The following is a 23,390-nucleotide window of genomic DNA, read 5'->3' as shown; positions in this document are numbered from 1 at the left end:
TGGGAGTTCTAATCTTTATTTAGTAATCTTAATTTCATTCAATAGAATTCAATTTAGTGAAATAATAGCTAGAACATAAAAAATCCCCAAGTTAGGAATGTAAGCTGTAACCCTAACCCTAATTCTTAAAATCTTTAATAATTCACTAACAGCCACTATTTAACCTAATTATTGGTTTAAATGTTCAACATGGGATCTCAATTACACGATTTAATGATCAACTAGAAGAAACTATAGCTAGAGAATACAAATCACCAAATCATGCCCTAAATTTGGAATTTAGGAATAGTGGCTTTGTGAGCCAAGTGGAGGTTAAAAGAAGGGAGAACGGTAGAGTGTTTCAATCTGTTAAGGTTTCATTCTGTCCCTGGATTGGGAAATATTAAATAGAAGAATTAGTCTTCCTCATTTTGTTTTTTATATTCTCATTTTTCTCTTTCCCATTACTAATTTTTTCGGCCAAAATGGGCTTTTGTCATTTTCGCGAAAATAAATCAGTATGTTGCCCCATTTCTCAAATTAATTAAGGAAATGCCCATTTTTTGAAACTCGATTTTCTCAAAATCGAATTAATCCTATAGCAACGTTTTTAAGAACTTATAGCGGCGTTTTGTAACTCGAGCTAGGCCAAGTTATAAAACACCGCTATAGGTCTACAAAACGCCACTATAGGTCCTTAAAATATCATTATAGGCTTTTTAAAACCTCGCTATAGGGCTCTAGAAATATTTTTTTTTTGAAACTTGATTTTGAGAAAATCGAGTTTCAAAAGAGAGGAATTTTCCTAATTAGTTTGGGAAAGGGGACATTTGCCCTTTTTTTTTTGTGCAAAATGGGCATTTGCCCATTTTCGCCCTATTTGCTGAGTACAACTTTTTAAAATCTTACTTCTTGTAGGTACACCTATTAATTTTGTCAACTTCCAGTAAATAAGTTAACAAACTTTCAGCAAAAAGCTACTCCAAATGCACAAGAAGCTTAACCAATGGATACCTGCCAATAAGTGACTGTTATTTGACAATCTACAGTAATTCCTACCAATTACGAGCTTGGAAAATTTTCACAACCGCAATATCCATTATTTGTCGTGTTTGATAATATAATCTGCTATCTATACCATGTTCAAATCCTTTACTGCATTTTAAACCCCTGGCTACAAGATAGAAGTCCTTTAACCTCATGAGTCACCGCTATCTACAACTTGTTTAATGAAAAATGCTACAGTCAGGGAAACTGTGGTACAAGCGCCCAAAAACAAAGCTACATGTCATTCTAAAAACTATAAGTGGTTTAAGAAAAAATGGGGTACAAGTTGCAGAAGGAAAGAGTGGTACATATTATTTAGCACAAAAAAACTTTCTCTGTGAATTATGCCAGTCTGGATCACATCTTATTGTCTACCATTTGTCATCACTCCATTGCCAAATATAATTACTGACACTATTGCTGATTTCTCTGACATTGTCATCAATCTGTTGAGCCATTGGACAAGGCAAAAGCCATTGTTAAGGTTCAACCCTAAAGCATTGCTGCAATCAGGGAAAAAGTGTATACATGAAGAATCTTGTCTTTAATAATTGGTGGAGATTGCAGTTTGAAAAAGTGGAGCTATTTGAAGTTTCAATGGAATACATTGCATTTTGGATGCTGCTTAAATATGTGTCAATACATTATACAACCCAGAACATGGCCTTCCAATTCTCTTTTTCTCTTCTCTGGCCCCATTGATGCAGTAATGTTCCAATTTTATCGGACGTCCCCGAAGGGACATCCCATTGATACAGTAATGTTATTTATACTAAATATACTAATTTTCTTCCCATTCATCTGAAGGTACCAAGCCAGAGCCACAAAAGGCTACGTTGTTAAGTTCAATGAGATTATGTAGTCTGAAGATTAGACCAGTATTCCTTGACAAGTTTCCCAAACAGGGAACCTTCTGTCTTCATTAACTTCCTTGGTTCATCATACTCCACTAATTTTCCTGAAATAGAATAGAGACATTTCCTTCAGAACATTGAACAATAAAGTTTTGATGCCAAATTTATTGCTTCTTGCTTCTCTATTAGATATCACAGTTTTATATTTGGATTTTTGTTTCTTAATTATATTAAGTATTAACTTCAGATCCTTCTCCATAAAATGCATATTGCAGATACAGTTGAACACATTGTCAAAGAAGTGGACAAGTGCAACATGACTCATCTGCACATTGTGATGTCAGATCTAGCTAATGATTACATCTAAATCAACACCTTAGTTGGGAAATCTTGGATTAGGGAATTTAGAAATTAGCTGACATAACATAATGAAAGGAATCCACAGAAAGATAAAGGATCTTGGTGCAAAAACATATGGAATATTCTATAGATAAAGGTTGAAGTAACGTATGTGACTCACCATCACTAATAGCAAGAACCATAGTGCAATCCATCACTGTAGGTATCCTGTGAGCCACAGTGATTACAGTACAATCTGCAAATTCAGTCCGAATGGTTTTCTGAAGAATCATATCAGTTGCATTATCAATTGATGCAGTTGCTTCATCGAGCACCAATATTTTACATCTCCTCAAAAGTGCACGCCCTAAACAGAAAAGTTGCCGCTGTCCCATGCTCCAATTTGATCCATATTCCACGACTGAGTAACATGTTCATAATTGGTAAAGATCAAAATCTAAAAACACAGAATATACTGCATATTAAAAATATTTATATGTTACCTAAAGAGTCTAGCCCATGTCCCTTCTCATGAAGAGACTCTTCTAGATGGCATTTCCCAAGAACCTTCAAATGAAAATTTATCACTTTTGATATATTTGCAATCCATGCAGAAGGAAATAAATAAAAAAGAATACTTCTTTATAACCCAATGGAAGATACAATAAATACTTCTAATGTTAAAGCGACCAGAGGTGGAAAAGGACCAATGTAATACCTCCCAAATTTCTTGGTCAGAATGTCGAGACAAGGGATCCAAATTGTATCTCACAGTCCCATTAAAAAGCGTAGGATCTTGAGGGATTATTCCAAAACGTGACCTCAGATCATGAAGTCCAATTGTAGAGATGTCAATGCCATCAACAATAATCTTCCCTCCTGCTGGCTCGACAAGACGAAAAAGAGCACTTATAAGGGTAGTCTTCCCACTGCCAGTTCGGCCAACAATACCAATCTTGTGCCCTCCTTCAAAAGTGCAACTTATCCCACATAAAACAAGTGGTGCATTGGGCTTATATCTGACCTGTTTTCAAATAAATTTTCTCACTATGTATCGAAACCTTCCATAAATCTATATCTATATCTATATATTATTACTAAAAGCTGAAGCATGGTATTGATTGCTATTGAACTCCTGTTGCACTATCACATCGTCATGTCATTCGCCACATAATTATTACTTATTATTTATTCCTTTTTTTTTTTGTACAAAAAATATACATATAAATAGATTATTAACTTTACATATTCATCTTTGTGGGTTTTAACATCTATATATATTTCTTTTTTATTTTCAATTTTCCTATAATTTTTTAACATTTACTTATTTTTTTAAATACCTACACTTTCTTCAACCTTTCTTCTTCCCTTACCTTTTCATCTCTCCAATACTTTCTACTTTAATATTGCTATTCATTTTTCATTCATCTTCCTTTATTTGTCTCTTGGTATCCCTTCCCTTTTACTATAAATTTATCACTCTTTTCTATTTTTCGCATAGTTTTCTCTCAAAAAAATGCTCTCTCTCTCTCTCTCTCTCTCTCTCTCTCTCTCTCTCTCTCTCTCTCTCTCTCTCTTAATGTTTTTGTGGATTTTTATTTTTTATTGCCACTCCGCTTTAGGTTGATAAATTTTTTTGTTTTTAAGAACTCTTATTTAGGTTAATACGGTTTAGTTTTGTGTTTTAAGTTATTATTATTATTATTTTACTCTTTTTTTTTTTTTTTGAGAAACAAACACATGCACACACACACACACACACACACACACACACACATATATATAGGGGAAGGGGGATGAGATAAGGGAATGCATTCACACGCCAACACCAAAACTACATGCGGCAGTTAGTGTCGCGGAATAAGTGATAAACCCATTCTCAATATCACACCTTACCGATGTGGGACAACTCAACAACACTGAGTATTTTTAATTTGGATAAAATAGTATTCCATTACATAGCAGAATTTGGATAAAATAGTGTTTATTGATATATCTTTTAATTTTTCTTATTTTTTTCTTCTCTTCTATTTTATTCAATATTGAAATTCAACCACATCCTCCTTATCATTAAATTATTTATATTTTCTCTCTCTTTTTGTTTTAAAAAATAAAAAATGTAATATTTTACTTAAATTCAAATTAAAGAAAATTGTTCTCATCAAATTGTACTCATTTTTTTTAACATTTACACTTTTTCCAACCTTTCTCCTTCTCTTTACCTTTTCATCTCCCTAAACATTCTACCTTAATATCACTCTTCCTCTTTTCTTTTATCTTCCTCTATTTTGTTTCTTTTTATTATCATCCTCTTAGTATAAATTTGTCATTCACTCTTCCATTTTTTACATAATTTTCTCTCACAAAAAAGTGGTAATTTCCCACTCTTTCTCCCTCAATCATTTGGTGGATTTTTATTTTTATTTTCTTGCATCTCTATTTTAGCTTGATAAAGTTTTGTATTCTTTAGAACTTTATTTTGGTTGATGGGATTTACTTTTGTGTTTTAATTTTTTTTTTATGACTTTGATTTTTAAATATTATCGTATTGCATTATAAATAATTAAAAATAGTATATAAAAATGTACTATTGTTATATTACATAGAATTATTTGGATAAGTTAGTGTTTATTGTTATGTATTTTTTTTTCTTATATCATTTTATATAACATTTAAATTCAGCCACATCCCCTATATATATCATTAAATTATTTATATTTCCACTCCTTTTTTATTTTAAAAAATTTAAAATATAATATTTTGCCTAAATTAAATAAATAAAATTGTCCACATTAAGTAGAGTAATTCTTGGGAAACACTCATTCTCACACTCAATGCATCAAAGGAAGAATGAAATACAAAACAAATCAAGTTAGAAACACTAAATTTAAATATTAAAAAAACTAATAATGTATATTTAATGTCATAGAATCATCATCAAATTTTGGAAAACGATAGGCTGCCAATGGAGAGAGAGAGAGAGAGAGAGAGATGATATAGAAATAAACCAATACAAAGTAATAAAGAGTAGATAAAGAAAAAAACCAAACATCAATTAGTAATCGTTGATTGGAAAAGAAAGAGGGAGAAGTAAAAAATAAAATTGAGATTACAATGTGGAGAACATTAAAAACTTTACAATGTAGTAACACAAACTGTTAAATTCACTTAAAAAATTAAATCAACAATCAACAATTAAATATAATCATAATACTAGATTTAAATTTAAAACTAATCAAACTCTAACTATGGAAACCATATTAATCATAACTAAAAATAGATGTTCTCTAATAGTAGTAGAAACTACATAAGAAATAAAGTTAGAAAATTTAAAAATCCATTTTCTGATATTTCATTTAACCTTATTTATAATATGTATATATATATATATATATATATATATATATAATTTTCATACACTATTACTTTCGAAAATCTAATGAACAATGCTATCTTTCATTTATCGTCTTTGTTATGCAAGTCATCAATTAGTAAATATATGATAATGGTAAAAAGCGTTACAAATAAGATCACTAAAAAATATATATAAAATTAATTAGCTACTATTATTATGGACTAGTAGCCTATAATTTTACTCATCCAAAAAAGTGAAATATATAGAGTTTTCTTAAAGGTATGTGTAAAGATTCACTCTGTGTGTGTGTGTGTGTGTGTGTGTGTGTGTGTGTGTGTGTGTGTAAAGGTAAAAAAAAAAAGGTATATTTAAGGTTTTTATTAACTTAAAAACTAATGAAAAACCAATGGTTAATAATTAAAATTATAGTATTAATAAAATATTTAATGAGATTATCCTAAAAAAATTATCACGAGCAATGTAATATCTAAAATATGCGACTAGTTTGTATAATACCTAAAAACTGAAGTATAGCCTTTATTATTATTACACTTCTGTTGAGCCACATCAGCGATCATCACATCATTTTCTTTCCATACATATTGATATTAATATTAATATATGAAATAATAATGCATTACGCCTTTAGACATTCTCAAAACTAATTGTAACTTACTTTGATGATAGGAATATCACTTTTTACTATCATGACTTTATACATTCTTGAACTGAAATATTACTTATAATAGAAAATACATGTATTACAAAAAGTTTGGATAGAGACACCATTTATTTATTTTTAGTTCATACTCACCTAAAAAAATTGCACTCCACCATTGTATTCATATCCATATGCTATTTTAGCATTCAAGGCCAGGGTAAAGGGTCTAGTTTCGCTCCTACTTAGAGAACTAAATGTCATTTTCATCAACTTCAAGAGATAGCGTACACCAACTTTGGTCCATTTCAGTCCAATTCGGTTCATATCGGTCCAATTAGGTCCAATTCAATCCATTCGATTCAATTCTGTCCACTCCCGTCAATTTTGGGTGAGTATAAACCAAAAATAAATAAAGTTGTTATCTTTATTGCCTCTATCTTTTAAAGTAGATGAAAATTACATACGGTTCTTTTAAGTAGAAAAAGAACTGAATCCTTCAATGTAGCCTTGAATACTAAATTAGCATATAGATATGAATAAAGTAGTGGAATATGATTTTTTCCTGGTGAGTATAAACTAAAAGTAAATAAAATTGTTATATTTTTTTTTTAATTGTTATATGTGATCCTATTTTATTATAAATATAGTATATAATGATAAAATATTATTCTATTGCATAGCATGGCTTGGATAATTTGGTGTTTACAATTATACCTATTTAATTTGAATATTCTTCTCATTATATTTTATTCTATAAATTTGCTATTTTCTCTCTCATATTCTTTCCTATAATAAAGGTGATTATGATATATCTCTCACTAGATTTTTAATTCTTTCTTGCAACTATACTTTAGGTTAATGAGTTTTTATGTGTCTTAATATTTATACTTTGGGTTGATATATTTTAGTGTTGATAATATCAATTGTAATTATGTGATAAGTTTTTATTATCACGATAATCTTTTTAAGAGAACGAGAAATTTGAATAATAAGTTTGAAACATAAAAATTTTAGTTATACCAATTAAAATTAGGAAAATATAATGCATAATAACTATAGTTAAAACAATATGGACCACTTCAAAAAAGAATATTATCAATCAAAAATACAAAAAAAGAAGAAGATAAAATTATGTATGTTTGTAAAATAAAATAAAAAGAGATAGAAATTACTTTTATAATTTTTTTAAAAAATTTTAGGGAGAACAAATTATATACAAAAAATTTAGAGAACAAATTATACATTATATATACTACATCTCAAAATAATTATATACTTCCATGCATCGCGTTGATCTGCAACACTTTCCTTCTTTTGAAATAAAATATTATATAGGTATAAAATTTTATATGTAAAACATTTTAAGTAAATTATTCTCAGGTGTTTAGTATGAGAAATAAAAATTTGATGAGAAATAAAATTTTTCCCGTAAACTACCAAAACCAATGCCATAGCCACCGAAGCCGTTGTTGCCAAAGGTCCAGTGACCGAAACGCAAGAACTTGCAGTGGCTCTAGCAACTATAGCACTAGCATAAGTTGTTGGAACAGCAGCTCTGGCCACAGGAATATCGGCACCAGCTGCCTAGCCCATCGAACCGATGACCTAACCACTATATGGGGTGACAAAAGCCACTTTGGGTTTTGTAAAATATTTTACCAAATTTTTAAAGGTAAAATATTTTACAACATTTTATAAAAGCTTTTACAGTCAACAGAAAATATTTTACCTACAAACAAATACTTAAAAATGGGAAAACATTTTCCGGAAAACTTCAAAACAAATGGAGCTAAATGAATTAACATTTACCTGCAAATCTTGTATCTCCACTTTACCCACAGCAGGCCAATTAGTTGTGGGCCTGTTCAATTCTATTACTTCAGGTGCTTCACTGGAAAGATGCATGTATCGGTTTAGCCTTTCTACACAAATGATGTTATTTTCTAAAGTGCACCTGTTTTGAACTGTACGGACAAACAAGACACTTATGGAAAGACCACAAGAAAGTGCCAATCCGATGAATCCTGTGATTGAAAATTCATATGGGAGAGTTCAGTATCATTCTATGAATAATATTTCCAAAAAAAAATAGACATAAAATATTTGCTAATAAGAAAATGATTGGAATGTTCATACTTCCAAGAAAAACAAAGGTATACTGACCAGAGCTAAAAGTCCGGGAAGGAAGCAAAACCATGCAAAGTGCAGCAGAGGCAAAAACCGTTGAACTGACCATTTCTATCCATTGAATCAACCACTCATTTGCCGAAAAACTGTGGAAAAAAGGACTAGCATTTGTGTCAATGAGGTCAAGATTCTTTGTGAAGAACTGGTCTTCCTTCTTAAAAGCCCTTATTGTGATGACTCCTGCTGCAGACTCTGCTAGATGATTTACTACTAAGGACTTGGTCGTTCCATTGATCCGCATCAACTCTTTTGCAGAGGCAAAGTAATATCTCTACTAATGTAAAAGGCAATGTCATTTTCTGTCAAATATGCTTAAACAAAAGAGAACTCAATGACATTTCCCACGAATACTAAAATTAAAAAATTTCAATATTTGGTGGCTTATATTTTATCTAGATTTTTTCATATTACTTGGCTGATATGATTTTAGACTTTAAACTCTTATTTATGCAAAGCAATACAATGTCCAAAGTTTGTTTATATGCACCGTAATAAAGTTCACCCCAGTTCATCTACGTATCTATTATATTAGCATCATTCTGCCAAGGATGATGGATCAAGATTGTCTAAAATATTATTGGTTTAAATGGCATTGAAAGAGAATTGCTTCCACAGAATATAATTAATGAAAGGACATCGTCTATTATTTACCTGCAAGCTAATTGCAACATAAACAAATGGTATTGTGATAAACAAGACCTGCCAGGTGACAACGGCGAGTACTACAAGAGTAGAATATGCATTAATGAAACATATAACAGAGAAGTTAAGGTTGAATGGGATATCAAGATCTATGATGCTCAGGTCAGAAGACACCTGCACATAATAACAGGACAAATGTAGAAAAATGAGTTGTAGAAATCAAACAACAGGTACATTTACTTCTTCTTTTTTCGCGATGCTTACCCGACTAAGTATCCTTCCTAGAGGGGTGGAATCGTAGAATGACATGGGTGCATGAAAAAGGGAGTCTAATAGCTGCGAAAACAAGGATTTTGAAGATTTAAGACCCAAAACAACTGCCGAAATAGATCTGCAGGATAAAAACAGTATTGAGACTAATCCAATCATCATATAAACCATGACCAATCTCAATGTGCTAACATGAGGATTATCAACATTAGCAGCCATCCATGAGTACTGTAATATCTGACCAACCACAAATAGAAGGTGAAAGAGATTGGATATGAAGAACAACAAGAACCCTTTGTTTTGATTCAGGTATTGCTTGTAAGGTTTAAAGCCCGTGTCTCCTGTTTCTCTCTCTTCTTGCTTAATCAGTTGATCACCTTCACATGCTCTTAATTGCTTCTCTTCATAGGTGTTCTTAATCTCTCGGGAAGATGTTTCACGTCTATGGGTAGAACTAACAACCGCAAGCCTTTCAGAACCAGCTGTCTCTTTGTGTGCATCAACAAGGTCCTGAAATACTTTGCTTGAAGCCAACAACTGATGATAAGGAGCTTCTTGTATGATTTCCCCGTTTGACATCAACTGTCAAAAAAATAAAACTCACACCAAATCAGTATGTGGAACAAACAGATTCTAACTAAGATAATATCAATACCGAATTACAAAACACGTAAAGATCAATTTTTTCTGCAAGATAAGTGGCTCTTGGAGTGCATATTTCATGACATAACTAAAGATGACTGGAGTTCAACCAAATTATGATGAGTTATGGGGAGATCGAGAAAAGAATAGAACAATGGTAACTAATAAACTACTATCATTTATAGACAAGGTTCAAAATCAAGCCCACCTACTCATAATTCAAGATAAACTATCAATTATCCCAAAACTTTAAGTTGATAGAAAATGGGGAATTTAATCATTTGGCCATTATTTAACAAATACTTCTGCAGGTATTTGAAGATTTTTAATAATAGAAACCAACAAGGTGGCCTTTGGATACCTTGAGCACAGTTGCTGTAGTTCTAACTGGGGAAGAAAATACAAGATAAATCAGCTCTCAATGTACTATAATTGGAAATTAGGTATACTAACCAAAACAGAATTGAATGTAGGGAGGAAGTCTACTTGATGGGTCACAAGTAAGACTGTCTTCCTGGAAAGTGCTCCTATAACATATTCCTGTCACAAGTTAAGTAATTTTACACATGAAGTTAGTAATTGAACCAAAATGAATATTAAAGAAAATAACAAAGATATGGAAGGAGTTTTTGAAAAAAAAAATTACATTAAATATGCTTGTCGCAGTCTGTGCATCCAAAGCACTGAATGGATCATCTAAGAGAAATACATCAGCATCCTGATAGAGAGCACGGGCAAGTTGAACGCGTTGCTTCTGACCACCACTCAAATTAATACCTCTCTCCCCTATCACAGTGAGATCACCAAAGGGAAGCAACTCAAGATCCTTAACCAACGAACACCTCTCTAGTGCTTCTCTGTATCTGTCACTTTCCATAGCAGACCCAAATAAAATATTCTCTTGTATTGTCCCGCTTTGTATCCATGCTGTTTGAGAAACATAAGAAATCTTCCCCCTGACTTTTATCTGTAATTTTATTAAATGAACCGGATTGCTTAGTTAGAACGCTTGTACCTCTCCCAATTTAAGATGAACACTACAGTTACGTCATATGGACACATAACTATGCCCAGGAATTGAAGTGTTGGAATACATATGATTAGAGATAATTCAGGCAGAAGTTAGAGTTGTATTTTTCAACTTGAAAATAAAGTAAAAGAGCAGTAGTAACTTACGGATCCCTGAATTTTTGGAACTTCTCCGAGAATTGCTGCTAGAAGTGTTGACTTGCCTGAGCCAACTACTCCACATATGGCCACCTTTTCACCAGGTCTAATCCCCAAATTTATATTACTCAGTGTGGGCTTCAATGAATTCTCTTCCCACGAAAATTTGGCTGAGTTGATAAAAACGGAGTAATTCACATTCTCCATGTTGCAGTTGTTCTGAACATGTGCATTCTGCAGCTCTGGTGCCTCAAGGAATTTTATAATACGTGCAAATGCAACCTTGGCTTGAATGACAACCCCAATAACATCAGGAATTACTGTAATTGGTTCCTGAACAAGGCGAAAAGTTGCAACAAAGGTGAAAACGTTATTTGCATGCAGTGGAATTCTAAGGAAATAACATGCTCCAAATGTTGCAGAAGAGATTAAAATAGGAGATGACCAAAAGATAATGCCTTGAAATGTTCTCTTTGACTGCAGTTTCGATAACCAATTGTACTCCACCTTCCTTAAATTTTCTATGACTTTCTTGAAATGGGTTTCCCAAGCATACAATTTCAAAACCTTCATGTTTACTAGTGCCTCTGAGATAGCCTTTAGTCTCTCATCTTGTGCCTCTGTTAACTTAGACTGAAACTTATGCTGTAATTTTGCAAGTGGAATATTGCAAAGCACGGTGAGAATTATCATCACCAGTGCTGCAATTGTGGCTAGTCCCACTGCATGGAAGAGAATTAGTAATACAATACATAGCTGGAGACTTGTTGTCCATGTCTGATGGAACCAATACGGAAATTCTCCAATCCTATAAGCATCTACTGTAACATAGTTCATTATCTCAGCACCAGAGTGCATCAACCTGGCAGAATTGGATAATCTCAGTTGCTTATTATAAATGGCTGCTAAGAGCAATGACCTCACTTTCAGTCCAACAAGCCTGCTTCGGAAGAACCACTGCCTTTGTGACATGGATTGTATGCACTTTGAAAAGAAAAAGGCTATTGGTAATACTTGTCCTTCATTTTTGAATTTTTCTTTTCCCTCACAAGCCAATATGAAGGCATTCAGAAGTACTGGACCACTAGACAGTGTGAGAGTATATAACAAAGCAAAGCACCCAGATACGAACATTTCTTTCCAATGGATTAAAATTATTACCAGTAAGATTGATGTTTGGGATGTTGGTTCTGCTCTTTTCTTCTTATTCAATTGCTCCAAGAACTGAAAATAACAATTTTCCGCTCTATCTGCCTTGCGCAACTTGGGTATATCTTCGTCCTCAAGATTTTTCCGCCTGCCCCTTTTCATCAACGGATTCAACCACCAAAACAACAGCCTACTGAAGAATCCGGCTTTGGCAAATGGAGTAACAAGTCCTACTGAATCACTTTCAAGCTTCATCTTTTTGTTTTCTCTTTGCTCTTCAATCTCGCTGTTGCATACAAAAATTGAATTATATGTTTATACACAAAACTTGTCTTCCAATTAGTTATAGCACTCGATTAGCTGAAAGAAAAAAAAAATGAAAGGAATTGTATAACTGATATTATTTTCAAAGGAAAAGAGGAAAAAAAGAAAAAATCAACATGCAAATGCCATGTAGCTATGATAGTGGTGGAGTACCGAGCAATGGAGGTGTTGCACTTTGCATGTTCTTGTTCTTAGATTAGCCTGGAATGCATATATAAATCACATGTGGAGGGAGAGGAACCTAGAGCTCTCATCACAATATCTTTAAAGAAAATCTGTGAAGATGTCTATAATCTTCTTTCTAGTATTAATCAGGATGTCAAATTACATAGTCCGCTGCTAAACAAAATTGACAGACTCAAACTAGAACTGAGAACTTTCCTATTGTTGGGGTTTATCTATCATTGTTGTGTCTTGTAATCTGTCGATCGGATGTTTGTTTTATACTGATTACTAGTGCTTTTCTTCTTTTTTTATGGTTAACTTTCTGTTTATCTCATCTACTGGTCAGTTGTGGCACCTTACTGTGGTTTGGAATGGATACTAACTAGTCCAAAACGTGAAGAAACTCAAATTATCTATTTGCATGTGAATGAGAATTTCAAACTTCAAAGTGATTCCATGCGAACATATTAAGTTCATGACCATGACATACTTTAATAAGCCTAAAAATTGGTTCTCTCTCCTTCATTAAGCTGGTAGTTTATACAAAAAGCTTTGCTGCATGCATGTATTCCAATAATAGAAACCAATTCAGCATTAAGTTCAACTGCATAGAAATATAAGCAACTCCATCCTTCGTTAACCATATTTTCTGTCAGTGATGAGAGGGAGATGATGATCAGAATGGTCTCACATTTATTAGAAAACATTAGCCATAATGTTATTGACAAAGATGGTGATAATGAATTCTGTATGGGATGCATGAAATCAACGTTTTAAACAGTGGAAGTGAATCATACCGAACAAAAGAAAAGTGAATGCATACCTAAAAGGTTAAACAACCGACTGACCATAAATTTTTAGAGAATCCCAATTCCCAGAAATAGCTTTTGCATGGCAATTGATTCAGGTTTATATATTTGTTTGGCTTCTATTCTATATGTAAAACTTTAGATTTTTGGTTGGATATTGCTCTTAGCCTCCAACTCTATAATAGAGTCATGGACTATCACGTAAATTGAATTTTTGTTGGATTTCCACTAAAAAAAGTTTCAGTACTGTTGATGTAAGTGATCTCTGCTGTTTGTACTTTCCACTATGAAATATTTTAATCTTTAAAAGAAGTAATGGCATGTCATGAGTTTTATTTTATTTTTTCATTTTTCATTATCTTTGAGAATTGAAGGAGAGGAATAGAATGTTTTGTCCCATTTTTTGTGTTGCATTTTATGTTCTCCTAATAGCAACTTATTATGTATTCATTTAACTTTTTTTTATGAAATATTCAAAGTTTTAAATAGAAAAAAAAAATTAAACACAGTAAATTAAGTTACGATAGATGAAGCATAAAGTGAAAGTGACTGAGTGCATCAAAGAAATTTCTGAGCACAGACATGGAAGTTTACATTGGTTAGCACTTTACAGTGGGATGTTGTCATGACTCACGTCTCTCCTTTTGATGGACAAACGGGATTTTTTGGGAAATAATTGATCATTTGTCAACTTTTTCTCAATTAAGATTCTAAAACCATTTCTAAAAATAAACATATTCTAAATTGAAATTTATAATGTTCAGTTTTAGATTGGCATATTCCATGTGACAAAATCAAAGGTTGCATTTTTTTTTCTCCTCTCTCAAAGAAAAAAATAACCATTTTTTGAATTATGGTTAATTCTTAAAATTATAGTTAAACGATTAAACTTACCATTTCTCAATAGCTTAAGTTTTTTGAAAAATTGATAATTTAACATAGTATTAGAGTTGGAAATCGGGAAGATTTTTACCCCCAATTTTTTGTCATGTGATGGTGCTAGTTAGCGGTGTGTCAAAAAAATTATTAAAACAGCTTAGTGTTTCTAAATCCTCACATAAAACAACTTATAATTGTACATTTTTAAACCCCTCAAACACAACTAGATTAACCTAGTTATTTAGCCAAGTGATTAACGTAGTTAAATTATACAAATCTAGATTAACACATATAAATCATATCACTGTAAAGTGTGGAAAATAAAAAACACAATAATATGATAACCCAAGAAAACCAAACCGGTAAAAAACCTGAGGAGGATTTAACCTAGCTATCCTCAAGGTAAAACTGAATCCACTATGAAAGAATTGAAGTTTACAGAATAGCAACTTAGACCACTACCATCTTATTGCTACCTCGAGTAAGAAACTTACTACCACGACCGCGTGACAGCTCCAAGTTCACGGACTACTTCTTTTTTGAATTCCCAACAAGTACAAGCACTCCCGCTTGTATATCTTTAAGCTCTTGAATCTGCAATTGAATTGATCACTAAGCTCTTAACATCAATCTAGATCTTGATAACCCTAAGTGTATGTGAAAGCAAACGCCTCTAGATCTCACAAAAGATTCACACACAGAGCATAAAGAGCACACCTAAAACGCGGTTAGGGTTTTTCCTTTTATACCTAGGGCAAAACATAAAACCCTACACGTAAAAAGGGTTTGGGTTGAGTTGGAAAATTCTGCAGAAAAACAATCTACACGAGCTTCGATCAATCGAATCTAATTTTCGATCGATCAAGCCAGGCAGATTTACACAGTAAATCCTACAAAACACTCGATTCCAACTTTACAATTTAAACATACTTTGAGCAAGACTAAAACAAGACTAAACGTTTTGATCATGGTTTGCCAACATTACAAATTGAAGTTCTAATACATTTAAACCTAAAGTCTTAGAACCTAACAATAATCAATAAAATGTCAATTCTCAAGCAAAAGGACATACTCAGCTGTCAATTTTGTATAGCAAAATGGTTTAACTTTTTCAAAAACTCCTTATAGAATAAGTTATATTGCAATTCTACTTCGGAAATGATGTAAAGAAAATTTATAACCGGACAATCTTGCACAAGCTAAAAAGAATACCATTACAATTAGGTGATTTACATTTGGAAAAAGCATATGTATTTGGTATATATGTAATCACCCTCTCATGAAGGTAGACCATACCAGCATGAGATCTATCCCTGTGTGAGAGGGTCATTACATATACTTGATGCACCACTTACGTATGTTGAATAGAGTAATATGATTAAGTGTGGAAGGTAAATTTACAAATGAAGTTCGACGATCATGATTTTCATTTTCAGCTTCTATAATAGACATCCCAAAATACACAAGACCGTATTCTGAGATAACTATAGAATTAAATACTGCTTTCTATAATAGACGTCCCAAAACAAACAATACCATATTTTGGCTTTTAAATCAAAATTTATTAAAGAAACAAAAATGACTAAAAGTGGAAATAACAAAGATTTTAGGGCCAATATGAAGGAATTTACTGAAAAAGCAACATAGCACAACACCAAAGCTCCTGGCTTGTTTTCTCCACATCGTTTCCCTTCATGTCACAAAGTTTCACTCAATTCTAACAATGTCACCTTGTTGACCCCTACTTTTTGGATTTCTTGCGAGTTGACTTCTAGCGCTCAATCTAATCTAGGAAGGCATGGGTTATCTATTCTACATCAACATATAAACCATGACCAATCTCAATGTGGTAACATGAGGATTATCAATGTTAGTAGCCATTTAAGAGTTTTGTAATATATGAAAAACCACAAATATTAGATGAGAGAGATTGGTTACGAAGAAGTTTAAGAACCCTTTTTTTCTAATTGAGATATTGCTTGTAAGGTTTAAGACATGTATCTCATGTTTTCATCTATTCTTGTTTGATCAATTGATCATCTTTACATGCTTTTAATTGCTTCTCTACATCAGTGTTCTTAATCTTTCCAGAAGATGTTCCATGTCTATGAGCAAAACTAATAACTGCGAGCCTTTCAGATAGCATAGTTTATTTGTGTGTATTAACAAGGTCCTAAAAATACTTTGCTTGGGGCCAACAATTGATGATAAGAAGCACAATATCACATAGTGGTATTAAACATTAAGTGCTAATACAACAAAATTAGTATAGTGATATTAAATAAATATTGCATCAACAAATTAAAAATTGTTGCAATAGTGACTTAAAAGTGATAAAAAATTATGGACAGAGATTTCCTACAGACAAGCCTGTAGCAATTGCTGCAAACAGGGGCAGGTGTCAAATAAAGAAAAAGACACATATGCAAGGATCATGTGCAACACACATGACCCAATTTAAGATAATGATGTTAACCTAACTTTAATAGTTTCTCTCTCTCTCTTTCATCTAAAGCTAATAGCACCCACACATAGCTAGACCCCTCTCTCTTCAAACCCGCCTCTCTCCTCTCTCTCTTTCTCTCTCATCCTCCTCCTCTTCCTTTGTTTTTCTCAAGAACCCAAGACCGACAAAGAACCACTGCCTTTGTGCCATGGATAGCAAACACTTTGAAAAGAAAAATGCTATTGCCCTAATGTGTCCTTCATACTTGAATTTTTATTTTCCCTCATAAGCCAATATGAAGGCATTCAGAAGTACAAGGCCACTAGACATTGTGAGAACATATAAATAAGCCAAGCACCTAGATAAGAACATTTATATCTAATGGATTAAAATTATTGCCCATAGGATTGATGTTTGGGATGTTGGTTCTATTCTCTTTTGCTTATTCAATTGCTCCAAGAAAATACAAAAACAATTTTCATTTGGGGTTCTTGTGAAAAACAAAGGAGGAGGAGGAGGAGAGAGATAGAGAGGGAGGAGAAAGGTGGGTTTGAAGAGAGAGAGAGAGGTTTGGCCGTGTATAAGTGTGATCAGCTTTAGATGAAAGAGAGAGAGAAACTGTTAATAGTATTCTCTTGCAATGGGTTATGTGCAACCCCTTGCATATGTATCTCTATCTTTTTTTAACGCTTTTCCTTGTTTGCAGCAATTACTGCAGGCTTGTGTGTAGAAAATGCCTGTCCAAAAATTATTGCTTAAAAAATAATGGCGAAACTACACTATTGGTCCCTGAAGTTTACTTGATGTGCATAATCAGTCCCTTAAGTTTCAACTGAGTGTTGTTAGTCCCTTAAGTTTTAAAACTGAGTGTTATTAATCTTTTGTTAACTGCCGTTAATATTATTGTCTATGTGGCTAACGAAATAGTAATGTGGCATTTTTTAGCTGATGTGGTATTTATTTTTATTTTAAAAAAATTGGACATGTCATAAACCCATAAATGAAAATATCTAACCCAATTCAAGTAGCCAAATCAAACCAAAAGTCCCAATAAAATTAACAAGACCCCAACACCGTTGTCCTCCTCCACACAATCCTGCCTTCCTTTGCTGGCAACAACATCTTCTTCCCCAAGCCTTAGCACCATCATCATCCTCCACATCCATTTTGATTCATGGTTGAGCTTACACAGCAAAAGAAAGGGCAATTGGTCAAAAGTCTATAAATTTAATTGACTTTCAACAAGGGGATCTCCATGAATAAACCCTCCATCAACTACCGCCTTATCCAATACAATGAAAGTCTTCTCTACAAAATTCACCTCCAATTATAGTTGGTGCCACAAGAAATCAAAAGCACATATGTACATAGCAAGTACAATCAAAATGGAACAAACCCAATTGAATAATCTACAAAACCCATGTCCAGAACCTTAATCATCAATCGAAAAATGCAACAACAAATTGAGTTGGTGCATAAAAAAATCATATGTTGCACAACTAATATTAAAATCATGGTGCTCTAGAAATTTCCCCATCAACACTTATATCACCAAAAGAGTGCTTCCTATCATGTCCCAACTGCCTAGTGACAACACAAACTAGATGGGTTGGCCAAAGATGAGAGGGGAGGTGCAAAGCAATGGTTTTGAAAAAGTTGCGAGCATGACCACAAATCAAAGTGGTTGTCAAGGATGACGGCGCTGCTGTCGTGTGAAGAAAGAACGATGGTCTTGGGCTATCACTCTCTTATGTTAGTTTTAGATTGGTAATTTTTGTTTGATTCGGGTATTAACCCACTTGAACTGGGTCAACTATTTGCTTTTATGTGTTTATGACATGAATAGTTTTTAAAATATAAATAAATAGTAAATACCACATCAATTAAAATAATGCCACATCACTATTCCATTAGCCACATAAGCAATAATACTAACGGAGGTTAATAAAGGATTAACAGTGTTTAGTTTTGAAACTTGGGGGATTAATAGCACTCAATTGAAACTTAAGAGACCGACTGCGCACATCAAGTAAACTTCAAGGACTACCAATGTAGTTTTGCCAAAAATAATTGGCTGGAATAACTTAAAAATTTTAGTTGTTATAGAGACTTTAATACCTTACTGTATTAGGAAAATTTGTTATAGTAACTTAAAATGAATAAATTGTTACAATAACTTAATACAGATTATCTTTGCAATCTATTGTAATGAAAATTTTGAAATGATAGCTTATTGCAACAAAGTTATAATTGTAATAACTTGATATAAATGATTTTACAATTTATTACAATGACTAATATGAAGTTACAATGAAGATATCATTACAATAACCTGATATTAATTATTTTACAATTTATTGCAATAAAAAACATGAAATAATGATCTATTAGAGTGAAAATATCGCTGCAATAATTTGTGGGGCTCAAATTAATCTAGGAAGGTATGGATTGTCTGTTCTACATCAACATATACTACAAGAAATACAGGCTATTGCGGTGAGTTCAAAAACTGCCGCTATATGTGACATATTACAACACTTTTTTTAACTGTCCTGTACATGATATATATTGTAGGGTAGTTCCCTGCTATTAACGAGACAGGCCTTTGGATAGACCTTTCTTGGAAATGAAAGAAAAATTTGTGCGAAAGCACGCTTTGTGATCCTATGTTTTATGTTAGGACACATGTGATTGGATGTTAGGAATATATGTCAACATTTTATGTATTGTCTAATCTTTTAACAAAACGCATTTTACTTGTAATTGGATAAATTTAGGATGTGCTTACTGCTTCAAGAAACAAGATTTCAAGTTCAATTGTTAAAGCCATGCAAGTTTGTCTAAGAAACAAGTAAAGAAGTATTGTTCATTAAAGCTCGACAGCTAGCATCTATCGAGGTTTAAAAGAATTGTTTAAGTTCGAGGTTCGACAGCTAGGTTATCTGTCGAGGTTTATGAAATTAAGTTTTTCTCACAACCCTAAACATATATAAGGATTATTTTAAGAGCCGTATTAGGTTGCACAGCCAAGAGCACAATTGCACAAGAGCATAATTCCTCAAGTGTGACCGAAAACCTAGTTTGCCCTAATTCTTGAAGAAGCTGCTGTATTTGTAAACTGTAGGGTTTTGTGACCAAGCAACTTCATGATCTTCATGTGTTGAAGAACAGAAGAACTTTGCAGCCAACATCATTCTCAAGTTGGTGATCAAGTTGCATACTGGGATCTGCGCATCTATTGGTTAGTCACGTACTGGGAGCCATGCAATACAAGGAGAGATTGTCACTACAAAAAAGTCCAATTGTGTATTGGTAGGTTGGTATAAGGTACTGAGATTCCTTTACTTGTAACCGCTTGTTTTGATAATAGTGTATTCTCAAGAGTGGTGACCTTAAAATTACCCGGTGGGGTTTTTGCCTCAGAGGCTTTTCCCATTCGTAAATAAATCACTGTTTCAAATTTAATTTTCGCTACACATTTAGTTATTTGGTGATTTGTTTTTGCTACCACGCTTGTTGCATGTAATTGAACCTAATTAATTCACTTGGCTAATTCATTGGTTAATTTATCACAAGAGGTCAATACATTTTTGGCCTATCATTTTATCACATTTATATGACTTTTATGAATGATATATAATGTATGGACCACAGCTAATGCCTATAATAGGGTCTTTGTCCTATGTTGGTCCCTAACTAAAGTCTTCTTTAACTACCAGTAGATCTCTCCCATTTTACTATGGTCGTTAAGATCTATGGATGTGGGGTTATGACTAAATAACTAATAACTATAACTCTTTAAGGTATAGTCCACCACCTTTGATTGCCTGTGTATTTTTTGTGTGAGGCTTTAATTTATTGTTGCAGAAAACTATCTTTGTTTCCACGGTTACTCAAAGAATAAAATAATATAAAATTGTATTGGAAGCTACAATTGTTGCTCTGTGCTACAGTGGTGCTGCCAGTGTCATTGGTCTTTCTCTGTCATGCATTAGATAGAATACATTCATTGTGTTTCCAGATTAAATGTATATCAGATGGTGAGTTTGTACTTTTTCCAGCTTGGTGACTAATTGGTTTTCACCTTGGTTGCGAGATTGCACAAGAAGATGTTCTTGTGGATTTAGCTGTCACATTTTAACTCTTCAGAAGATTCTTAGGTATTAAGCTTCTAGACAATTAATTTAATCAAGGTAGGTACAGCAAGTGGACATTCTATCATCTGATATTCATGCTGTTAGAAAATACTTGTAGCTTAACATTCCCATAATGGAAGGACACTTGAGGTTCAAGTTGCTACTCCAAATGCAAGTTACGTTCCTAGCTTAAAAGAATTCTTTTCTTTACATGGATCACCCTCTTGATGGTACCTCATGTATTTGGATAATTGGGCTGATGGTTAAAATACTATGTTTGTATCACATACAAAACATACGCAACGGAAAAATAATGGATCTACTTCATTCATAAATGTTAACATATTCTATATAAGTTTCAGAATTTAAGAACGAGATACTATACCTTGGAGCAGTGAATTTCAAAACCGAAGATCAGAAGCAATTGGGAACACTTTCAATCTTCACTCCAATTTCACTAACGCCCAAGATGTGTGATCTCTCAATCAGTTTTCAAAGGGAGAATGTCAAAGTGTCGAACACTTCTTACACACCACTTCACAATAGTGTTATATTTCTTCTTATAAAAATTTCGTATGTTTCTCCCTTTGTATCTAACTGATTATCTAATTGGACTGGCCTTTTGGGCATTTCCAATTGGGCTTAAGTGTGTGGCTTAGAGTGAGACAAAAATGGACCAATAAGACACTAGCTCCAATAGGCCTTGGGCTTTTCTGTCAACTCTTGACAAGTCCAAAGTTGCCATTAACTATATTTAATATCACTATATAAATATAGTTGCACTTTAGGCCTTATTTATAAATTATATCCTAAGACTTTATTGTACGTGCAACTTATTCATAAAATATTCGTAGTAATACAAAGTCATGAATGTAGACTGTCACTTTGTAGATTATTACATCTTAATTCCTTGAGTACCCAATTTAATCTTTTAATGTTATTCATCATATGTTTATGAAATTCAATTCCATAAATATAAATACTTTAGTAATTCCTTCCTAAAGTGGTTAGGCCTAACTTTCTGAATAACCAAACCCATTAAACTTATCTCAAGAGAATATTTTATATCTCCGTTAAGAGACTATGAATTCTATTTTGAGAATATATGTTCCATCAACACTAAATGTGATTGCCCAACATATTGAGGTTTTGACCATAACTTTATATCTCACTCCTGATATATCAAAGTAACATATACTTCATGATCAGGTTTATTATCCTCTCAGGATTAAGAGTTCATGTACATATAAGTCGTGAGTTTATTATATCAAAGCAACCTACACAACATTAAGTCATACATAGTGTCATACATAGTGTCATACATAATAACATATATAGCATCATACAATAGGATTTAAGGGCACTAATCCTAACATGGGCATGTTGATATTTATAGATGATGGATCTTTTATCTGTCTTGCCTCAATCAACAAAATGAGATATATAGTATTTGTCTAAGTTTCATCCTTTGGGATCCATATAAATATTGCATATTTCTTTGAGTTCTTGCAAAGTTGATATGGGCATGTAGAGAGAATACTTAGATACATGACCATCAATTCTAATGAGTTGGTGCACATTTAAAGTAGTTTGATGTTTGTCAATTATCATCCATTAATTCCATGACACAGAAGTATGAATTGATCTTGTCAATCTCTCTCTCTCTCTCCATTTATTTTTGTTATTATTTTTTGGTTGATTGTATGTTGAAGTTTGGGACATGAGTATTTTATTTTTTATGCATATATATATATATATATATATATTTTAAAGCATAAAGGCTATTACCCAATATTGATCCAACTAACATAAGGTACTGGAAGCAAAAATCTGGAAATAGTTCTAATTGTGAGATTTTTTTTATGATCGATGCTATGATTATATATAATATTAAGTATATTTAGATAATTAATTAAGATTTATTTTGTAGTCAATTCTTGATAGTATACATGTGTTAGTAGATGAAGATATGTATTAATACAAATCTATATATTATTAAAAGCTGAAGTGTAGCATTTAATGTTGTTGTGCTCATATTGTGCCACGTCAATGGCCATGTTATTCCAATCCTTTTTTTTATAATTTTTTTCCCTATAATTTTAAAATAATGTTTACAAATTTCAGAATAATAAAAAATCTGCATAATAAATCCCAGCCCTATAATAAAAAATATGTATAATAAATCCCAGCCCACCCTTTATCTATTTACTTCTCCCATAAAGCCCAGCCCAAGGCCTTTTCAATAAAGGAAAATTTTGAAACCGTGGAACCCTGAAGGGTTTTGCGTGAGAAGCACAGCGTGAGGACAACCAGAGGGTTCAAAACTGACAATTTGAATT

The 23,390-nt window shown here is 32.7% G+C and overlaps 1 protein-coding gene across 1 annotated transcript; it reads right to left on the bottom strand.

Annotated features, from left to right (window-relative positions):
• Positions 1-1,880: 1,880 nt before the first annotated feature.
• Positions 1,881-13,658, bottom strand: LOC142618840 (ABC transporter C family member 10-like). Its single transcript, XM_075791873.1, has 12 exons — positions 13,605-13,658; positions 11,153-12,578; positions 10,623-10,943; positions 10,430-10,516; positions 9,329-9,916; positions 9,074-9,238; positions 8,399-8,693; positions 8,045-8,259; positions 2,938-3,243; positions 2,723-2,786; positions 2,401-2,640; positions 1,881-1,984 (listed from the first exon to the last, which is right to left on the bottom strand). The coding sequence occupies exons 2-12, from the start codon at positions 12,545-12,547 to the stop codon at positions 1,881-1,883; spliced, it is 3,780 nt and encodes a 1,259-aa protein (XP_075647988.1). The 5' UTR covers positions 12,548-12,578; positions 13,605-13,658.
• Positions 13,659-23,390: the final 9,732 nt, after the last annotated feature.

The sequence above is a fragment of the Castanea sativa genome, chromosome 12, assembly GCF_040712315.1.
Source record: "Castanea sativa cultivar Marrone di Chiusa Pesio chromosome 12, ASM4071231v1".
NCBI classification, from domain to species: domain Eukaryota; kingdom Viridiplantae; phylum Streptophyta; class Magnoliopsida; order Fagales; family Fagaceae; genus Castanea; species Castanea sativa.
The sequence above is the reverse complement of the archived record's forward strand: the minus strand, read 5'-3'. Positions and strand labels throughout refer to the sequence as shown.